The sequence below is a fragment of the Rhinopithecus roxellana genome, chromosome 15 (genome assembly GCF_007565055.1).
Source record: "Rhinopithecus roxellana isolate Shanxi Qingling chromosome 15, ASM756505v1, whole genome shotgun sequence".
Classification (NCBI taxonomy): domain Eukaryota; kingdom Metazoa; phylum Chordata; class Mammalia; order Primates; family Cercopithecidae; genus Rhinopithecus; species Rhinopithecus roxellana.
The window spans coordinates 70,740,744-70,759,673 of record NC_044563.1 but is presented as its reverse complement, the minus strand read 5'-3'; the positions used below and the strand labels follow the sequence as shown (position 1 = coordinate 70,759,673).

The 18,930-nt window shown below is 52.1% G+C and overlaps 1 protein-coding gene across 9 annotated transcripts in view; it reads left to right on the top strand.

The window, feature by feature from the left end:
* Window positions 1-12,207, top strand: part of ST3GAL4 (ST3 beta-galactoside alpha-2,3-sialyltransferase 4) — a 61,185-nt gene extending 48,978 nt beyond the window's left edge. For 4 of the 9 annotated variants that reach the window (XM_030918271.1, XM_030918272.1, XM_030918268.1 and 1 more), the window contains exons 2-11: window positions 3,906-3,981; window positions 4,277-4,349; window positions 4,728-4,808; window positions 5,037-5,134; window positions 5,360-5,420; window positions 5,682-5,777; window positions 5,877-6,066; window positions 6,835-6,978; window positions 11,075-11,218; window positions 11,531-12,207. In XM_030918271.1, the coding sequence (XP_030774131.1) occupies window positions 3,966-3,981; window positions 4,277-4,349; window positions 4,728-4,808; window positions 5,037-5,134; window positions 5,360-5,420; window positions 5,682-5,777; window positions 5,877-6,066; window positions 6,835-6,978; window positions 11,075-11,218; window positions 11,531-11,617 (990 nt within the window). In that variant the 5' untranslated portion in view covers window positions 3,906-3,965 and the 3' untranslated portion in view covers window positions 11,618-12,207. Of the gene's footprint in view, window positions 1-3,905; window positions 3,982-4,252; window positions 4,362-4,727; window positions 4,809-5,036; window positions 5,135-5,359; window positions 5,421-5,681; window positions 5,778-5,876; window positions 6,067-6,834; window positions 6,979-11,074; window positions 11,219-11,530 lie in introns of those variants that run through there. The other 5 variants (XM_030918269.1, XM_030918270.1, XM_010353024.2 and 2 more) reach the window with 3 other exon arrangements.
* Window positions 12,208-18,930: the final 6,723 nt, after the last annotated feature.

Below are 18,930 nucleotides of genomic sequence, written 5' to 3'. Positions count from 1 at the left end.
AAAAAACTGAGGGCAGTAAGAATAAGTGATCGCTTATGATCACAGACCCAGCAAGTATACTGCGAGCTTCTGCCCCTCTGGTCTTCCCAGACCCCTTCCCCAGAACATTAAGCCATATCACTTTTATGGGTCCAGGGTCTCTGAGGGGCTGGGCACCACACTGTGCCCCTGGGGGCATATCTAGTTCTGCCTCTCTTGGTTTGGCGGCTACCTGCCAAGTACTCACTGTATGTTAGGCCATGAATGCTGGGCAGCAGGAGACATGGTTTCTGCTTCCACTGGGCCTTATTTCTTCACCTTGTCCCCCAGTTCTGCCCTTGGGCAAGTTCTGTGGCAGAACTGACCAGCTCCCTTCGGCCAGGAACATCTTGGTTCCTGGCAGAGCACCAAGAAGAGCAGATTGTCTTCCTACCCGGGGGCACCTTTGCCCAGCAGGTTGGGTGAGCTGGCCTCCTGGTGAGAAGCTGGTCCCCTTGGACACAAGTGGATTTGATGCCTGCTTTCCCACCCAGGTACTCTACTGTGGCTTTTCTCCAGCCCTTCATGCTCAGAGCTAGACCAGCAATGTGGGGTAGCTGCTGGGAGAAGGCGCCATGTTGTCTTGAGGCAGCAGCCAGCCCCGGAAGCTCTGGAATGCCTGGGGCCACTGAGCAATCCTCTCGCTTGGCCCCACAAGGGGAGGGGGTGGGCTCGTGAAATCGCTCGTCGGGTATAGCAGAGCAAGCCCTAAGACTCGCCCAGTCTACTTAGCGCAACACTGACGCTATTTGGAATGAAGACAAGACAATGTAGAACTTTACTGGGGAAGAGGTCGAAGAAGGGCTAATTGTCTTGTTGTTCAGGTCTGGTTAGGGCTGCTCACCTCTGACGCCAAAGGTCTTTTCCCTGGAGGACAGCCCTGGAGGATGTCTGAGTATTTGTCTTTCACAAAAGGTGAAATGAGTAGTGTTTCCCCACCCAGGCTGCATTTTAGAATCACAGAGGAGGTGGGCCGCTGGTTCGTTTCACTATTCACTATTCATGCTTGGGCCCCACCCCTAACCAATTAAATAAACATCTTGGAGAGTGGGGCCTAGTAGATGTTGAAGCTCCTCAGGTCATTGCATTGTGCAGCCAATGCTGTGACTTATGAATAGAAAGGAAGATGAAGTGCATGCTGGTCATGCAAGGGAGATGTAGAGAGGGAGCAGGGAGGGTGAGAGAGGCTGCAGTTCATAAGGTCCTGAAATGTTAGAGCTGGAGGGATCCTGGTTCGGAGCACTGCAACTCAAAGAGTAGTTCCAGCCACACAGCAGGCCCCATTAGGGAGCTGGTTAGAATGCAAATCCCTGCCTGCCCTGCACCCCCATCTGGCACCCTCTGAGTCACAATGTGTACATCAAGGTTTGAGAAGTGTGCTTTCAGATCACCCACAGATCATCCAGACCAGTGGTTCTCAACCTTGGCTGCGCTTTAGAGTCACCCAGGGGGCTTCAGCGAATTCCAGTGCTGGGCTACATTAATTAACTCAGAATTTCTAGGTGTTGGGACCCAGATACTCATTTAAAAAAAAAAAAAAAAATTTAAGTACTTCAGGTGAGTCTCCTCTTCAGCCATAATCAAGAACATCAGGCTTGACCAGTGCTTCTCAAACTCGGACAGATATATGAATTGCCAGGCTATCGTGTTCAAATGCACATTCTGATTTTATAGGTCTGGAAGGGGGCCAAAGAATCCACTTGTCTAAGAATGGCTCTGGGATGCCCATGGGACGGATCTGGCCTTTTTTGAGCAGCGGGAATAGGCTGACTTCTCAGTTTGACAGTAAGGAAACTGCAGGTCAGAGAGGGAGGTGTGATCGTCCACGGTAATCAGCCTGATACACATTCAGTACTTTCTGATGTACTCTACTGTGTGCCAGGCAGTGTGCTACATGTGGGACTAGAGCTGTGAACGGGACAGACCCAATTCCAACCCGCCCAGAGCTTATATCTCAGTTGGGGAGACAGACAGAAAGCAAACCAGTAACTAAGCTGATGACAGATGGGAAATGCTATGAAGGCGAGGAGGAGGGCCGTGTGTAGGGAATGACTCAGAGATTGCTGTGGGGTGAGGGGTAGGGAAGGCATGCCCCTTTCAGAAGAGCTGTCTGGGTAGTTACTAGGACAACACCTTTACCTGGGAACTTGTGCTGATTACAAACCGATCACTTTTCTTTTCTTTTTTTTTTTTTTGAGACAGAGTCTCGCTCTGTCACCCAGGCTGGAGTGCAGTGGCCGGATCTCAGCTCACTGCAACCTCCGCCTCCCGGGTTCACGCCATTCTCCTGCCTCAGCCTCCGGAGTAGCTGGGACTACAGGCGCCCGCCACCTCGCCCGGCTAGTTTTTTGTATTTTTTAGTAGAGACGGGGTTTCACCGTGTTAGCCAGGATGGTCTCTATCTCCTGACCTCGTGATCCGCCCACCTCGGCCTCCCAAAGTGCTGGGTTTACAGGCTTGAGCCACCGCGCCCGGCTTCGATCACTTTTCTTTACTGGACAGGGCCAGGCTTCATGCCCTCTGGGGTTTGGGGATGGTGCTTCTGACTCTCCCAAGGGAGTCTGACCCTGGTCCCTGCCTCGTTGTTTCCTCTGACTCAAGACTCTGATTCTTCAGTGTTCGTGGGCTCAGCGCGGGGCCTGGGAATGAGTCCGCTGGGGAGCAGGACATTGACTTCATCACAGGACAGGGCTGAGGGTCATTGGTTAATGGTGTGTAAAATGGACCAGACCTCGTCCAGATGCTATTCCCAGCCCCTATGAAAACATGGAAGGTTTCCATTGGTGCACAAACACTAGTGTTTGCCTCCCTTTCCTGATGGACCGTCAGATTCACATGGGCTGTTTGTGAAAATGCCCGTCCCAGGCCATACTCAGGCTGACCATGGTGGTCTCCAGGAAAGGGACCTGAAATGTGTATTTAGGAAGTGGTCCAAGTGACTCTTCTGATCCAGATCATCAGGAAGCGTGGCGTGGATGGAAGAAACTGGCATGTGGCATCTGGGGCCTCTTTGTGTGGCTGTGGAAGCCACAGGAATTTCTTCTGCAGTCACTCTGCGGCGTGGCCCTGGCTGAGCTGGTGCTTGTGAGGCAGCCTTTGCGTGTGTGATGGGGGAACAGCAGCTCACCCCTTCCCGTGCACAGTCCTCACCTTACTGTCTTCGCCCTTACTGGAAGCATCTCCTGACTCCTCTTTGGCCGGCCAGACCCTCCCAGCTCCCTGTGCTCCCCATTCAAACACCGTCCCTCCCTGAGCTTACCCCTTGGCCGGGTGGGGAGGCGTGAGCACTGTTTGCATTTGATTAGAGTCTAGAAGGGATCAAGGAGCCCTCATGAGGACCATGTCATAGCCCCACCCTCACTCCCAGCCTCTGGCCTGAGCAGACCTGTTTGGCTGGATTGATGATGGAGAGGCAGGCACTGACCAAGGGATGCTTTGGATGGTGGAGAATAGGTGACCCTCTGTTGGGTAAAATAGGACTCAAGCCCTCACACAGTGAGTTGGCTTAACTTTCGTGTCAACAGTGGGCGGGGGTAGCTGTCTGCCTCCTGGAGCTGGCCCTTCCTGGGTCAAAATGCAGAAGGGGATGGTGAGAAGAACCATGCATAGAGGCTGCAGGAGGCCAGCCTGGCTTGGGACCAAGTCTGTGAGGGCTGGACCCTCGGTTTTCCCTTCCATGGCGGGACTCACCTGGATCCCTGATGCCACCCTTGGAGGAGTTAGGAGGAATCCTGGATGACAAAGGTCACCCTCAGGATGACTGCCCCAGGGAACGGGTTCCTGCTTTCTGGAGGAAGGGAGGGGCGGACAGTGGGTGTGTCCTGCTCCAGTGTCTAGGCAGGAGAGTTTGTGAAGCCGACCAGACACCTGTGACTCCTATTTCCTAGGTGGCCCGAGGCAGCCGGGATGCCAGCTCTCCCCAGGAATCCTGCTGCCTGCTGAGAAACATGGTCAGCAAGTCCCGTGAGTGTTGTCCGAGGGCTCCCCCACCCTGGAGGATGGGCCTCCAGAAGCCGTCTTCAGCAGGATCCTCTGGGGGCTGTGGAGGGACAGACAGGGAGCCAGGGGCCCTTCTCTTCATCTTGAAGGACACTGGGTACAATCAGCGTCAAGCCCTCAGCCAGGGCCAGGAGAGGACCAGAGACTGCTCCTGTTGAGTTAGGGGTCAGAGGGGCTCAGAAGGGGGCAGGTGGGAAGGTGGACGGGGGCTGTACCTGCCTGTTTCTGCCTCTAGCTCCTCTGTGCATGTGTCCTGCAGGCTGGAAGCTCCTGGCCATGTTGGCTCTGGTCCTGGTCGTCATGGTGTTGTATTCCATCTCCCGGGAAGAGAGGTACATCGAGCTGTGAGTTCACCTTCCATGTCGTTCCACTGGTTCTTGTCAGGGACGGGGCTTAGGGATGGAGCATCATGGAGCGGGGGACCTAGGAGGGCAGCAACATTCCAAAAGCCAGCGCATGACCTCATCCCTTCAGCTACTGGTACAGAGTGTTTCCGTGAGGGTGGATGCGGGTAGGGCCTGGGATGTCTCACTGGACCCTCACCCAGGGAGTGCAGGGGCAGGAAGACCTGGATCAGTGGAACTTAACTTGAGATGATTCCTGCTTGGCACCTTGGGACCTTCACGCCATGGGAGAAGGCTTAGGCTGCCTGGAACACGGGCCCCAGGGTCTGACTGGGGCTTCTGCCTCCTGTCCTTTTTTCTCTCCAGTTTTTATTTTCCCATCCCAGAGAAGAAGGAGCCGTGCCTCCAGGGTGAGGCAGAGAGGAAGGCCTCTAGGCTCTTTGGCAAGTAAGTCTCAAGGGTGAGGAGGGTAGAGCAGGGCATGGAGCGAGCTGGGATTGAGGGCAGCCTCAGTGTGAGGAGTAGATGGAAGGAGCAGCCTTGGTGGTGGACATGGGTTAGGTGAAGCCAGGGAGGGAAGTGACGGCCTTATAATATTAGTCGCGGGCCTAACCCTGCTTCTGGCATCAAGATTAATTCTGTTCTCATCCCTACCCGGCTTTCACCTCTGTACAGCTACTCCCGGGATCAGCCCATCTTCCTGCAGCTTAAGGATTATTTCTGGGTCAAGACGCCATCTGCTTACGAGCTGCCCTATGGGACCAAGGGGAGTGGTAAGTTCCCACCCAGCTCTGTGGGAACCATGGGCTCACCATGACCAGAGTGCTTCTTATTCTCTGCCGTCCCTGGCCCCAGTGCCCAAGTTCTGAGCCTGGCTCCAGCACCAGGGTCAGGGGAAGAAGAAGGCAGCCAGGGCTCTGAGGAGCAGTGGAGGGAGGGCAGGCAGCCTTCAGAATGCTGGCTGTCACATCAGTCCCTCCGCCTGGCTCTTTTTGTAGAGGACCTGCTCCTCCGGGTGCTAGCCATCACCAGTTCCTCTATCCCCGAGAACATCCAGAGGTAAGGCAGCACTCCCCCGACTCCAGTCTGGGCACCTTCTCGTCTTTCCTGCCCCCGTGTGAAACAGTCATGGCCTGGCCCAGGGGTGTAAAGTCAGCATGACCGTAAGCAGGACCATGGGGTGATGCCTGCTCCATGGGGACCAGGGGCTGAGGGGGCCTAGGAAGTGGTCCTGAGATGGGCCCAGGCAGATCCAGGGCAGCGAGCGTGGGGTAGAGCAGGGGTGACTTCTGGGCTTGACCACTCCTCTTCCTATGGCAGCCTCAGGTGCCGCCGCTGCGTGGTCGTGGGGAACGGGCACCGGCTGCGGAACAGCTCACTGGGAGATGCCATCAACAAGTACGATGTGGTCATCAGGTGTGTGTGACTGTCTCTTCCTACTGCTGGTCCAAGCCAGGGACTGTACACAGGCCCAGGAGGCCTCTAGTGATGGGAATCCTCCCCCCCAACCCCCAGATTGAACAATGCCCCAGTGGCTGGCTATGAGGGTGACGTGGGCTCCAAGACCACCATGCGTCTCTTCTACCCTGAATCTGCCCACTTCGACCCCAAAGTAGAAAACAACCCAGACACACTCCTCGTCCTGGTGGCTTTCAAGGCAATGGACTTCCACTGGATTGAGACCATCCTGAGTGATAAGAAGCGGGTAAGTTGGGGGACAGACTGGGGGCTGAGGCCAGGGGGTGGGGACACTGCCCGAGTCAGGACCTCTCGCTCCTTGATGTCGGCCTGGCAGTCCTAAAGAGCCTGTGTGGGGACAGCATGAACTAGGCTCCCGGCAGTCAGCGCCTTAGGCTGCCCTCCAATGGTGGTGTTCCAGTAAGCCGCCCCAGCAACTGGGTATAAAAGCCTGCAGGCGTCAGGTGGCAGCAGCCAAAGGCACTCACGCTCCAGGGCTGTCTGTGACAGGAACGCTTTCTGAGTAGGTGTTTGCCTGTGAGGAACTCGGGAGCCGAGGAACCCTCCAGCAGCCATCTCCAGGCCAAGGGCAGGTTAGAGCAATGAGGCGTGTGTCCTAACAGACGGTCCCCAGAAAGAGTTTACTACATCACTTTGCCATCAGTCACAGGCTGAACTGTCCCATCTGGCTTTTTTGTCAAGTGTTTAGACAGCCTAAAACTTTAGTCCCTTCTACCTGTGTGGATGGTCTTGGAAGTGGTCCATGGCTTCGACCCTCTGCTTTATACACCTGGTCACCTGGCCTCCCGAGGGGGCTCCTCTCCTCCTCTCTTTCCCTGGTCTTCTCCTGGTCTCCCATCTCTGGCACAGACTTCACCTCTCTTTCCTGTCACCTTGTGTTCCTGAAGGCCTCTGCCATCACTTGGAGCCCCTCGTCTGGCTGAGGACCACTGGGTTGGATTTGAGAAACAGGGCTTCACCTGCTGCTGTCTCTCTTCTGACCCCATCCTCCTAGGTGCGAAAGGGTTTCTGGAAACAGCCTCCCCTCATCTGGGATGTCAACCCTAAACAGATTCGGATTCTCAACCCCTTCTTCATGGAGATTGCAGCTGACAAACTGCTGAGCCTGCCAATGCAACAGCCACGGAAGATTAAGCAGGTGATGATGGGAAGTCGGGTCCGAAGGCTAGGGTCCTGGGTGGGATGTAGGGGAGACATTCTTATGGGCTTAGGAAGCCGTGGAAGGACCCCATAACAGAGGCAGTGGTTTGCATTTTCCCTCCAGGAACACACCTGTCATTAAAGTTGCTGCCACAAGGGGAGTCCACACTCTGGAGAACCAAGGGGCGTTTACTAATTGGGGAGGAATGGGGACGGCCTGGATCTGGTTTAGGGGCTGGTGTGAGAGGATGATTTTGGCAGGCGCTGGTCAGAATTTGTCACCTGGGGAGTTGCTGGAACAATCAGTGGTCTGATCTGTGGAACAACTTGAGCCATGCGGTTACTATGAGATATACTTCATCTGTGATCTTATCTTGAAACACTGGTCTGAATGAGTTATAAGAGTTGGAGTTTCAACAGTCTGTCTTGCATGTCATGGTTTGGGATGGTGTGTCAATGCAGGGAGTCAATGCAGTTTTGCAAGTTATGGGTTTTTGTTTTGTTTTAGAGATAGGGTCTCACTCTGTCACCCAGGATGGGGTACAGTGGTGCAATCATAGCCCACTGTAACCTCGAACTTCCAGGTTCAGGTGATCCTTCTGCCCCAGCCTCCTGAGTAGCTGTGAGACTACAAGTATGCACCATCACGCCTGGCTAATTTTTAAATTTTTTTGTAGAGATGGGGGTCTCACTGTGTGGCCCAGGCTGGTCCCAAACTCCTGGCCTCAAGTGATCCTCGTGTCTCAGCCTCCCAAAATGCTGGGATTACAGGTGTAAGGCACTGTGTCCGACAGGTTATGTGTTTCTTCTTTTTAACCTGATGTCCTTGAGCCATCGCAAGTTATGGTTTTGAGTGCAGTGCCCTGGTAGCCTTCAGCTGGTGGGCTTTAACCCACTTTGTAGCTTCCCAAGTACTTCCCCCCATATCTTGGAGCCCCTTGGGGAGGCCATGTGGGACGGTGAGAGACAGGTACCAGCAGACACAGGTATGGCGCTTGGCTGTGCTGTGTGCTGTGTGGGGCTTGGCAGGTCAGCTGCTCAGAGCCTTGTTTTTCTTGCCTGTATGGTGGGATAATATCCATAATGACCTTTTAAGGCTGTTGTAGGATTTTAAAAAATAATAATGATGTAAAATACCTATTCTGGAGACCGGTACACAGGGCCTGCTCTTTGAATATTTGCCAGATTTTGAATAAATGATTTTATTGTTTACTGAGCATCTCCTGTTATTCCATGTTCGGTGGTGAATAGCTGCTTTTGTGACTGCTCAATGGCAGGCCCCGAGTCTGCATGCTTGGCGAGTAGGTTGTGCTCCTTGCCCTATGGGACCTCAGTCTAGCAGAGTAAGAATGCAGCTTGCACTGTGGAGTGATAAAATTCCACAATGGAGAGTTGTTCCCAATGTCGTGGAATCTCAGAGGAGGGACAGACATCTGCTGAGAGATGTCTGGGAGGCTCCCCAGAGGAGGTGGTGCTAGAGCTGGGTCTGGAAGGATCAGGCAGAGAGCTGGGGAAAGGCATTCCATTTGGTCAGAGCAGGCGGCATCTCCAGCACTGAACTGTTCCAGTACAAGTGGCACTGAAGGGCAACAAGGAGGAGTTTCATGCCATGCATGGGATTACAGATGGAGAGGAGGCTGGAGAGGGAGATGAGAGAGGGCCAGAACCTGAACCCAGCTCCTGGCGGTGGAAAGGGAAAAGGAGGAAATGGACTCAACATCGTATTGGTTTTTTTTTTTTTTTTTTTTTTTGAGACCGAGTCTCGCTTTGTCTCCCAGGCTGGAGTGCAGTGGTGCCATCTCAGCTCACTGCAGCCTCTACCTCCCAGGTTCAAGCGATTTTCCTGCCTCAGCCTCCCAAGTAGCTGAGATTACAGGCATGCACCACCACACCTGGCTAGTTTTTGTATTTCTAGCAGAGACGGGGTTTCGCCATGTTGGCCAGGCTGGTCTCGAACTCCTGACCTCAGGTGATCTACCCGCCTCGGCCTCCCAAAATGCTGGGATTACAGGTGTGAGCCACTGCACCCAGCCTGTATTAGCTTTCCATTGCTCCTTAACTAATACCACAAGTTTAGTGGGCTAAAACAGTACCCATGTACTGGCTCATAGTCCTGTAGATCAGAACAGCAGGGTGTGGCTGGTTCTCTGTTTAGGCTATCACAAGGCTGGACTCGGTTTGTCAACCAGACAGTTCTCATCTGGAAGCTTAGGGGAAAATGTTGCTTCCAGGTTCATTCTTGTGGTTGAAATAATTTGGTTCCTCCAATTGTAGAACTGAGGTCCCTATTTCCTTGCTGGCTGTCAGCTGGAGGCTGGGGGCCATGCTCAGCTCTTAGAGGTGGCCCACATTTCTTGCCGTACAGCCTCTATCTTCAAGCCAGCAGTGGCACAGTAGATCCTTTCTGTGCTTCAGATCTCTGACCTTCTCCGCTTCTGGTCTTGACACCCGGATTTAAACCTTCAGGTAATTAGGTCAAGCCCAGCAGGACAGCCTCTCTCTTATGTTCAACTGTGCCATATAAAGTAAAGTCACATAATCGCATCATATTCACGGGCTCCCCACACGCGCAAGGGAGGAGATTACATGAGGGTTAGGGTCACTGGGGTTCTCTTACGATTCTGCCTTATATATTTTACAAGTGGAATTGAGAGATTTCTGACCAATTCTGGGTTTCTAGCTTGGACAGCATTGGGGATGGTAACATATTTAACTAATAGAGTGCCAGGAAGAGGAGGAATTTGGTGAGTGTAAGGAGCCTGTGACCAGGCAGAGCTGGCTAGAAGGCCATGGAAGTGTGTCAGCCCAACTGGATGAGATGACACACTGGTGGTGAAAGCAACAAAGGTGGAAAAAGAAGGCCCAGCCAGGGAGTGGAAGATGAGAAGACAGGAGAGCTCCGAGAGGGAGAAAGCTGGCGTGTCGACAGGCCTGATGAGGTCCAGGAATGGCTCCCAAATGGGTATGGGCAGCTGAAATTGTGTGCAAAGCAGGTTGCTGAAGCTGAGGAAGGCGAGGTTGGAGAAGTGAGAATATCAGGCTGCCCATCACTGTGGATGAACTAGGCATGAGCAAGTGAGGTCCTTAGAGCAGCCAGTAAGGTGGATGGGAAAGGTACTGCTGTCCTGCTTTAAAGAAGGAGAGGCCAGGCACGGTGGCTCATGCCTGTAATCCCAGCACTTTGGGAGGCAAAGTGGGCAGATCGCTCGAGCCCGGGAGTTCGAGATCAGCCTGGGCAACATGGTGAAACCCCATCTCTATAAAAAAAAAAAAAAATAGAGCGCCACCCCCATAGAGGGTCGCACAGCTAGTGCATGTCAGAGCCCCCAGGTCTTCTAAATGAGGTCAGGCTCTCCAAGGAGGAGGGCAGAACACTTCCTTTCCTTTGAATGAGTTGCTTAACGCTTTTGTAAGCCCCAGTTTTCTCATCTGTAAAAGGGGGCTAATAATATGTACCTCCAAGTGTTTTTGTGAGACTGGATGAGATAATGTCTTATGGTAGGTAGGTAAAATACTAAACATAGTGTCTGGCACATAGTGTTTAAAAGGTAGCTGATATGATGATGATGATGGTCATTCTGATCGTTAGTCTTATCTCTAGAGGCCTCAGGCCTCCCCCCAAGTGTATGGAGCTGGTCCATCCAGAATGGTAGCCACTAGGCACATGTGGCTATTTACTTATTTATATTTGTTTATTTTTAGAGATGGGGGTCTCACTATGTTGCCCAGGCTGGAGTGCAGTGGCTTTTCACAGGTGCATTCTTAGTGCACGACAGCCCAGGTCTCCTGGGCTCAAGCAGTCTTCTGACCTCAGCCCCCTGAGTTGCTGGAACTATAGGCATATGCACCTCTGCATCCAGCACATGTGGCGATTTAAATTTACAATTTAATTAATTAAAAATTAATAAAATAAATTCAGTTCCTTAGCTGCACTGGCCCCATTTGCATGCTCATTAGTTCATGGCTTGTCTTGCTGGACAGCACAGATGGAGAACGTTTCCATGACTGCAGAAAGTTCCAGTGCAGAGCGCTGGCAGAGATGACGGTGGGAGGAGCAGGGCTCCCGCTAACATCCTTTTGCCCCTGTTCCTCAGAAGCCCACCACAGGCCTGTTGGCCATCACGCTGGCCCTCCACCTTTGTGACTTGGTGCACATTGCCGGCTTCGGCTACCCAGATGCCTACAACAAGAAGCAGACCATTCACTACTATGAGCAGATCACGCTCAAGTCCATGGTGGTAAGTGCCTAGCTCATGAGCACGGTGGGGCAGGGGGCGGATGGGCAGACAGTCAGAGGGACACTGGGTGAGTGGGAGCAGCGCTGAGACCCAGAGGTGACTCCTGGAGTCAGAACTGGAACCGAAGCATCTGGACTCCCTGGCCAGCATCCTCCATGTTCAGCCACATGGATTTCGTCTTCCTTCCAAGAACCAGCCTGGGAAAGGGAGCTCCCAAGAAGTGTGGGGCCATGGGGAGGGGCAAGGAGACTTTCCTGGGGACAGAGAGGTCCCTGGGAGTCCCTCAGTTTATTTCCTGGGCTGTCTCCACAGGGGTCAGGCCATAATGTCTCCCAAGAGGCCCTGGCCATTAAGCGGATGCTGGAGATGGGAGCCGTCAAGAACCTCACGTCCTTCTGACCTGGGCAAGAGTTGTAGCCTGTGGGTTGCCTACTCTGCTGTCTGGGTGACCCCCATCCATGGCTGTGGGGGTGCCTGGTGCCAGTATGACCCACTTGGACTCACCCCCTCTTGGGAGGGAGTTCTGGGCCTGGCCAGGTCTGAGATGAGGCCATGCCCCTGGCTGCTCTTATGGAGCCGAGATCCAGTCAGGGTGGGGGCGCTGGAACCATGGGAGCCTGGCCAGGGCAGGGGGCTCGTTGCTGTGGCACCCCCTCTCTGCCAGTACCAAGAGATTATTTAATGGGCTATTTAATTAAGGGGTAGGAAGGTGCTGTGGGCTGGTCCCATGCATCCAGGAAAGAGGCCAGTAGAGTATTCTGCCCACTTTTTATAAAAACCTACAGTGATGGCCCCACCAAGGCCTAGACACAGCACCGGCCTCCCAGGAGGGCAGGGGCATTGGGAATGGGTGGGTGCCCTCCAGAGAGGGGCTGCTACCTCCCAGCAGGCATGGGAAGAGCACTGGTGTGGGGGTTCCACCGAGAAGGGGACCTCATCTAGAAAAGAGGTTACAAACCTACCATTAAACTATTTTTCCTAAAACGGAAGCAGTTGTGATGTCCTGTGTCCTTTCAGGTGGGGAAAGGCATGGGATGGGGTGTAGCACTTGGCAGGCTTGTTAGACCAGAGCAGGGCATGATCACTTGGGAAATAATTACTTATTGAGTCCAGTGTTGGGTGCCTGGTCATGCATTATCACCCTGGCACAGCAGGAGAGTGAGTGGTGCTCGCAGCAGCCCTGTCTGCAGACACCCAGCCTGGCACCCTGCATTCTGGGTTACTGCCCAGAGGAGGGAGGGGCTGGAGGATGCCAGATGAGAGTGCCAGAGTCCTCTCCCACCTTCCTTCCTCTCTCCCCCACCATTCTTCACTTACCCAAATCTCATGCTTGGGAGGTATGTGTTTTAAGGACAGGGGTGGGGTCAGACAAAGAAAGCCAAGTTTCCCTTCTCAGATTAAGTGGGAACCAGAAAATGGAGTTTATGGAAGGTCTTGCCAGCAGCCCAGGCTGCCAGGATGGGGTGGGCAGGCTTGGAGGGCAGCGTCGAAGGGATTTGGCAAGGCCTATCAGCCAGTTGCCGGGCCAGGGGATGAAACGGTTTCTTTCCTGGGTCTTTAAAATCATAACAACCCTGCCGTTTGCCTGTCTCTCCCGCCTTCGTTCTCCATCTTCCCAGATCCTGCTTAGCTGCCAACTGGGCTTCCTGCCACCCCACAGCTGTTCCTTTACATCTGGAGCCAGGAGGGAGAGTTGGAACTCCCCCCTTGGGGAATGGAACTGGCAGCTGTGTTCCTGGCTTTCTCGGAAAGACTTGCAGCCTTGAGGTTGTGAGACAAGCCAGGCTGGGACAGGACAGATAAAGAGGGGCAGCAGTTTGGGAGGAACAGAGGAAGATGACATGGTTCTCCACAGAGTGCTGGAATGGCCTTGAGGACACCCACCTCATCCCCCAGAATGGCCCCAAGGACCCTCCCAGGGAATAGAAGGCCTGCTCTCTCAGTAGCCTGGCCGCTTTGCTCGGGGAGATGGGAGTTCTGAGAGTGAGTACAGCCCCAGCATCTGCAGCCCCAAGCCCGCTCCCCTCCACATGGGCACACTTTTGTCTTGAAGGCTGTGTCCTGGGGAGGGAGCTTGCAAACAGCAGGGGTTGTGAGTGTAGGGGAGTCTCAACTCTGCTCACCCCGATGCATCCCCAGCTGCCGCTCATGCAGAGATGCAAAGGAGTGTCCGTTTTCCCATCCAGGGCCATTGAGAATGTCTGTCTGCATACATGATCCAGCTGGCCTGGACTGAGGCCACTGCCTGTTACTGAACGTGCCTAAACTCAAGCCAGAATCCGGCACACAGGGGTGGGTCAGACCCCTCCAGACTCCACACACGCACACAAGTAGACATGGGAGCATTTTACATTCTTGGTGGGTTGTTTGTGATTCCGTGTACAGCCCTTCTTGCTCACATACTGAGAAGACTGTGAATGTGGGTGTGTGTACACCCAAATAGGCCATTGTTTGCTTGGGGGGTGGGGATAGCTTTCTCCTGGGTGCCCAACATCCTACGCATATTGAGGCAATACTGGCCAAGGGTCGGAGCTGAGAGTGGAGCTTTGATGTGGGGCTGTTGGATGGGGTTCTTTGGTTTTCTGGGAAAGGGACTTTCAGTCTTCAATTAGCCCAACCAGTGGGAATGAACTGCCTGCCAGGCTGCCTGGGGTTGATTAAACCATGCCCTGGAAATGAGGAAGGGAAAGAGCACAGTAGGGCACGTGCTTGAGGGCAAGTCAGGAGATCTGGGTTCTCAACCAGCCTCTGTCGCCTTATTCTGTAAGAACGTGGGCCAGTCATTTCTCTGCAACAAAAGGGTGGGTCCAGCTAAGGAGAACCGCTTATCTCGGAATTACCTAGGGAGACCTGGGAATGAAGACCCCTGGGTCTCACCCAGGCTGCTGGGGACAGGAGCCACGAATCTGGAATTTCACCAGGCACCCAGAAGCACTGCTCTAGGAATCTAGACCCAAGGATCATCGTACGAGCCTCTCGACTCTACGGTCTGCGGGCAAAGCCTGCGCTAATCCCCGGTGTCCTTGGGCGGCGTTAATGAGGCGCACGCGCAGTTTCCTCCCAGGGCGGGCGGGGGAGGGAGGAGCTACTGCTGTAGATCGCCCCGCCCTGGCGGCGGGCCGTGCAAGTGCTGTCCGCACCGGCGCCGTGCCGACCCTCGCGGCCGTGGGAACCCGCCTGGAATCTCGCAGGGCCGGCCAGGCTTCGTCCAGGTTGCCGGCCTCCTCCCCGGGCTTTTCGGGATGCTGGCCCCGGCGCCCCGCCTCAGGCGAGGCCGGCCCCTCCCTGGCAAGCGGCTCAAGGCTGGGCGACGGCTCAGGGGAGGCCGGGCGGACTGGGGGGCCACGCCCCTCCGAACTCTCGCTGGGCCTCCGTCATGCTACCTGCTGTGGGTTCACCGCAGAGGCCAGGGTGAAACCACCTTAGGCTGCGAGGGAGTGGAAGAGCTCTGCGCCATTGAATTTAGATTCCGAAAGTCCACAGAGGGGAAACTGAGGCCCATAGGGGAGAAGGGACTCCCCACTCCATCACCTTGCTGGGCAGGATAAGAGTCAAGGTCTCTACCGCAGGAACACATTTAAATGTTACTCTATGTTCACATCATATGGGGTGCCTTAAGTTTGGACGCTTAAGGTTTTATTTACATTTTGCAAGGACATAAATACATCCCGTTGCTTTCCTCCATAGGCTGCCTAGCCTACGAAGAGTTTGAGCTTGGAAGCAGGTTTTCCTGGGAGACAGTAAGGTGCGGTGCACACCAAATAAGGACACGGTTGGACCGTGAGTTCAACTCCCTACTCTGTCGTTTAATTAGCCAAGTAAACCTCTGCTTCTCCATCTGCAAAAGAATGATTATGCATGTCTGTCTCACAATGAGGTTTTAAGGACCTAATGGGAATATGATCATAAAAACATTTTGTAGACTGTAAAGTATGATATCAATATTAATTGGAAAGCTGCCTTGCATCATGGAAAATGCCAGAGGGTATGAAACAGGTTAGGTACTTTTGTAGGGCCAAATACTTGTCCAGGAAGTGAATAACATGTCTGGTTACAGAAAAGTCTTTATCTTCAAATCACCCACAAGCTAGGTAGGAGAAGGTAAGACATCAGTGAAATGACTGCAACATGGGCTTTGCGCAATCGAACCATGAACATTGTTTAAACTGCTTTCTATTGGTGGTTTTCTTTTTTTCTTTTTCTTTTTTCTTTTTTTTTTTTTTTTGAGACAGAGTTTCACTCTTGTCACCCAGGCTAGAGTGCAATGGCACGATCTCAGCTCACTGCAACCTCTGCCCCCCAGGTTCAATGGATTCTCTTGCCTCAGCCTCCTGAGTAGCTGGGATTACAGGCACCCAGCTGATTTTTGTATTTTTAGTAGAGATGGGGTTTCATCATGTTGACCAGGCTGGTCTCAAACTCCTGACCGCAGGTGATCCACCCACCCTCAGCTTCCCAAAGTGTTGGGATTATGGGCGTGAGCCACCATGCTTGGCTGTCAGCGGTTTTCAAGTTGAAGTCGGACACCTTTAGGGATTCTTGGGGAAAGAGGTTTCTTGGGAGACACCATCCATTTCAGTGGTACCTAGCATGCCACAGTAGATCCCTAAACAAAGGTTGAGAAGTGTAACCTGAGTTTGTCAGCTCTATTCTAATCTCTCCCACCTTTTTGAAGTCTTCATTATAGCTTCAGAAAACTGTTAGTTTCCAACATTCCCATGATTCTGTACCAGATGTGGTTCCAAGAAATCAGACCTTTCTGACTTATAAGTTTAAGGAGGGTATGCAGGTGGTGTGGGTGTGGGTGTGTGCCTGTCTGTCTGTAGTTATAGCCAGTTTTCCTGTCCAGTTCATTCTCATTGAGTTTATCTCTCTTGTTAGAGATTTTTGGGATCCTACACCCATTAAATAAGAAGAGGAGATGAACCTTGAGTCTCATTAGATGATAGATTTTTGAGAAGCTCAAATGTATGGGAAGGTTCCACTTATTCGCTTAAAGGGACTGCAGATGGTGTGAAGCAGGTGGGAGAGACCACAGTGCAAAGAGGGTTATTACAACAGGGCTTGGCAAAAATTTTTTAGGGAAAAATGAACTTTGGGAGGCAGGTGCTGTTTTTTGCCCCATTTCGGTTTCCCAGGGAAGGCTAACAATTTAGACACCCACCACCTGGACAGAGACATAGCTTCCTCTCAAGAGCCTTGGAAGGCTGGGAGGGTAGAGGTGGGTGGAGAGGATGAGAGCAGTCTCAGATGTTGAAACAACCCTAGGGGTTTGGAGTTGGAATTGCTAAACTGAGTTAGTCCAGAGCCATCTATCATTCGGAGTCTTCCCAAAACACTGTTTACACACATCACCAACTTTCACACTTAAGGAGTGTCTCCCCCTGTTTCTCTTCTTACTAAGCATAGAGCTAGTGGAGTCTGGTTGGAGATACCCTTCAGGTCTGTGCTCTTTTTCTCAGTGAATTTATGTTGCACTGATGGAGCCCTTGCGTGGCAGGAGAGCTAGAGAAACTTTTATTTATTTATTTATTTATTTTTAGTTTTATTTTTTTTTTGAGACGGAGTCTCACCGTGTCTCCCAGGCTGGAGTGCAGTGATGCGATCTCGGCTCCACCTCCTGGGTTCACCCCATTCTCCTGCCTCAGCCTCCGGAGTAGCTGGGACTACGGGTGCCTGCCACCATGCCTGGCTAATTTTTTGTATTGTTAGTAGAGACGGAGTTTCACCATGGTCTCGATCTCCTGACCTCGTGATCCACCCACCTCAGTCTCCCAAAGTGTTGGGATTACAGGCATGAACCACCTTACCGGCGGTGCTCATTTTAATATAAATGAAAATGACTTTTCCTATTAAAAGTCAAATAGGAATCCCTTATCTGAAAATTCTGCTTAAATCCTTATCTATATCACTTTATCTCTACTTGCCTTCTTCTTTTAGTATTTCTCTGAAGCGCAAAGCCCATTATGTCAGGCCTCTGAGCCCAAGCTGAGCCATCATATCCCCGGTGACCTGCACGTAGACATCCAGATGGCCTGAAGCAACTGCAGATCCATAGAACTGACAATAGCCTTAACTGATGACTTTTCACCACTGTGGTTTGTTCCTGCCCCACCCTAACTGATAACAATATATTCTCCCCCGCCCTTAAGAAGGTACTTTGTACGCCTATCCCAAACCTATAAGAACTAATGATAATCCCATCCCCCTTTGCTGACGCTTTTCAGACTCAGCCCGACTGTACCCAGGTGAAATAAACAGCCTTGTTGCTTACACAAAGCCTGTTTGGTGGTCTCTTCAGACGGACGCACGTGACACATTAATGTCTCAAATGTACTTCCTAGTCCTTGGGCAGCAGAGCCTGGCCCGTTAATTTCCTTCCAAAGGTAGTGAAGGTGGTAACTTTTAGTCCACCTGGACTTTGTCTCATTGAAAGTCTCATCTTCAGACCGGGCATGGTAGCTCATGCCTGTAATCATAGCACTTTGGGAGGCCGAGGCGGGTGGATCACCTGAGGTCAGGAGTACGAGACCAGCCTGGCCAACATGGTGAAACTCCCATCTCTACTAAAAATACAAAAAAATTAACTGGCCATGGTGGTGGGCACCTGTAATCCCAGCTACTCGGGAGGCTGAGGCAGGAGAATCGTTTGAACGCGGGAGGTGGAGCTTGCAGTGAGACAAGATCACGCCACTCCACTTCAGCCTGGGCAATAGGGCGAGACTCTGTCTCAAAAAAAAAAAAAAAAAAAGAAAGAAAAAAGTGATCTTCAGAGGGATGAATCCCTTCCTATATTCAGCTTTTATCCAGAATAGTACTTTTTCTCTTGCATAATTGGGAATGGATTTCGGATAAGCTCCATTTAATTAAACTCCAGTTCTTTCCAGGAACATCTGGACTTCCTGAGACCTCACTAACCTTCTTTTTGAGCATTACTAGATTAGATTCACCATAAAGAAGACAGTTAGAAAGAACCATTTTTTGAATGTTTTCAGCATTCCAAGATATTGCCAAGGGCCGTAAGGTTAAGGAACAGCGGAAGGAAATGCTATTTCTTGTCTGGTACTCTCCAATCAGGGAACTCAAGGAAGCTCTCTCCTCAGGGGTTGAGGATGTCTCAGCCCCGTGGGTGGGCTGAGTGGACTGTTTCCGAGAAAAGCACTGGGAATATGGAGTGGCAGGCAGATATTGGCAGAGACATAAATATAACCAGGGAGGTAGATGACAATTTGATGACGTATCTTGTGAATGGTGTATATTCACAGAAGGCCTTTTAAAGATGGAGGCTGTGGGAGTAGGAGAACTATAGGGCTTGTAGTAATGAAAGCTTTCAGTGTATGTCAAAGAACTTGCTGTTAGCGAGGATGGGAGGAGGGCCAAGGAAGAATGGCAGTTAGAGAGGGAAATAATTAATGGTTTTGCAGCAAACATGGACTTGGCCAGGAAAACAATTCCTAATTTCTAGAAAGAAGAGGAGCGTTTAAAATTTTTAAAATTTTTCTCTGTTTATGACCTGGTCAGGAGCACTGAAACATAAGGAGTTGGGGAAAAGATGGTTGGAGGCTCGCTGGAAATGACAGGCGGCTATCAGTAAACGAGCTTTTTATCAATGACTCCCAGAGACTGCTGCTAATTTTGATTTGAAAGCTGCAAATCGCTGGTATGTGGTTACAGTTCGTAAGAACAACTTAGATAAGAGGCTTTCAAAAGAG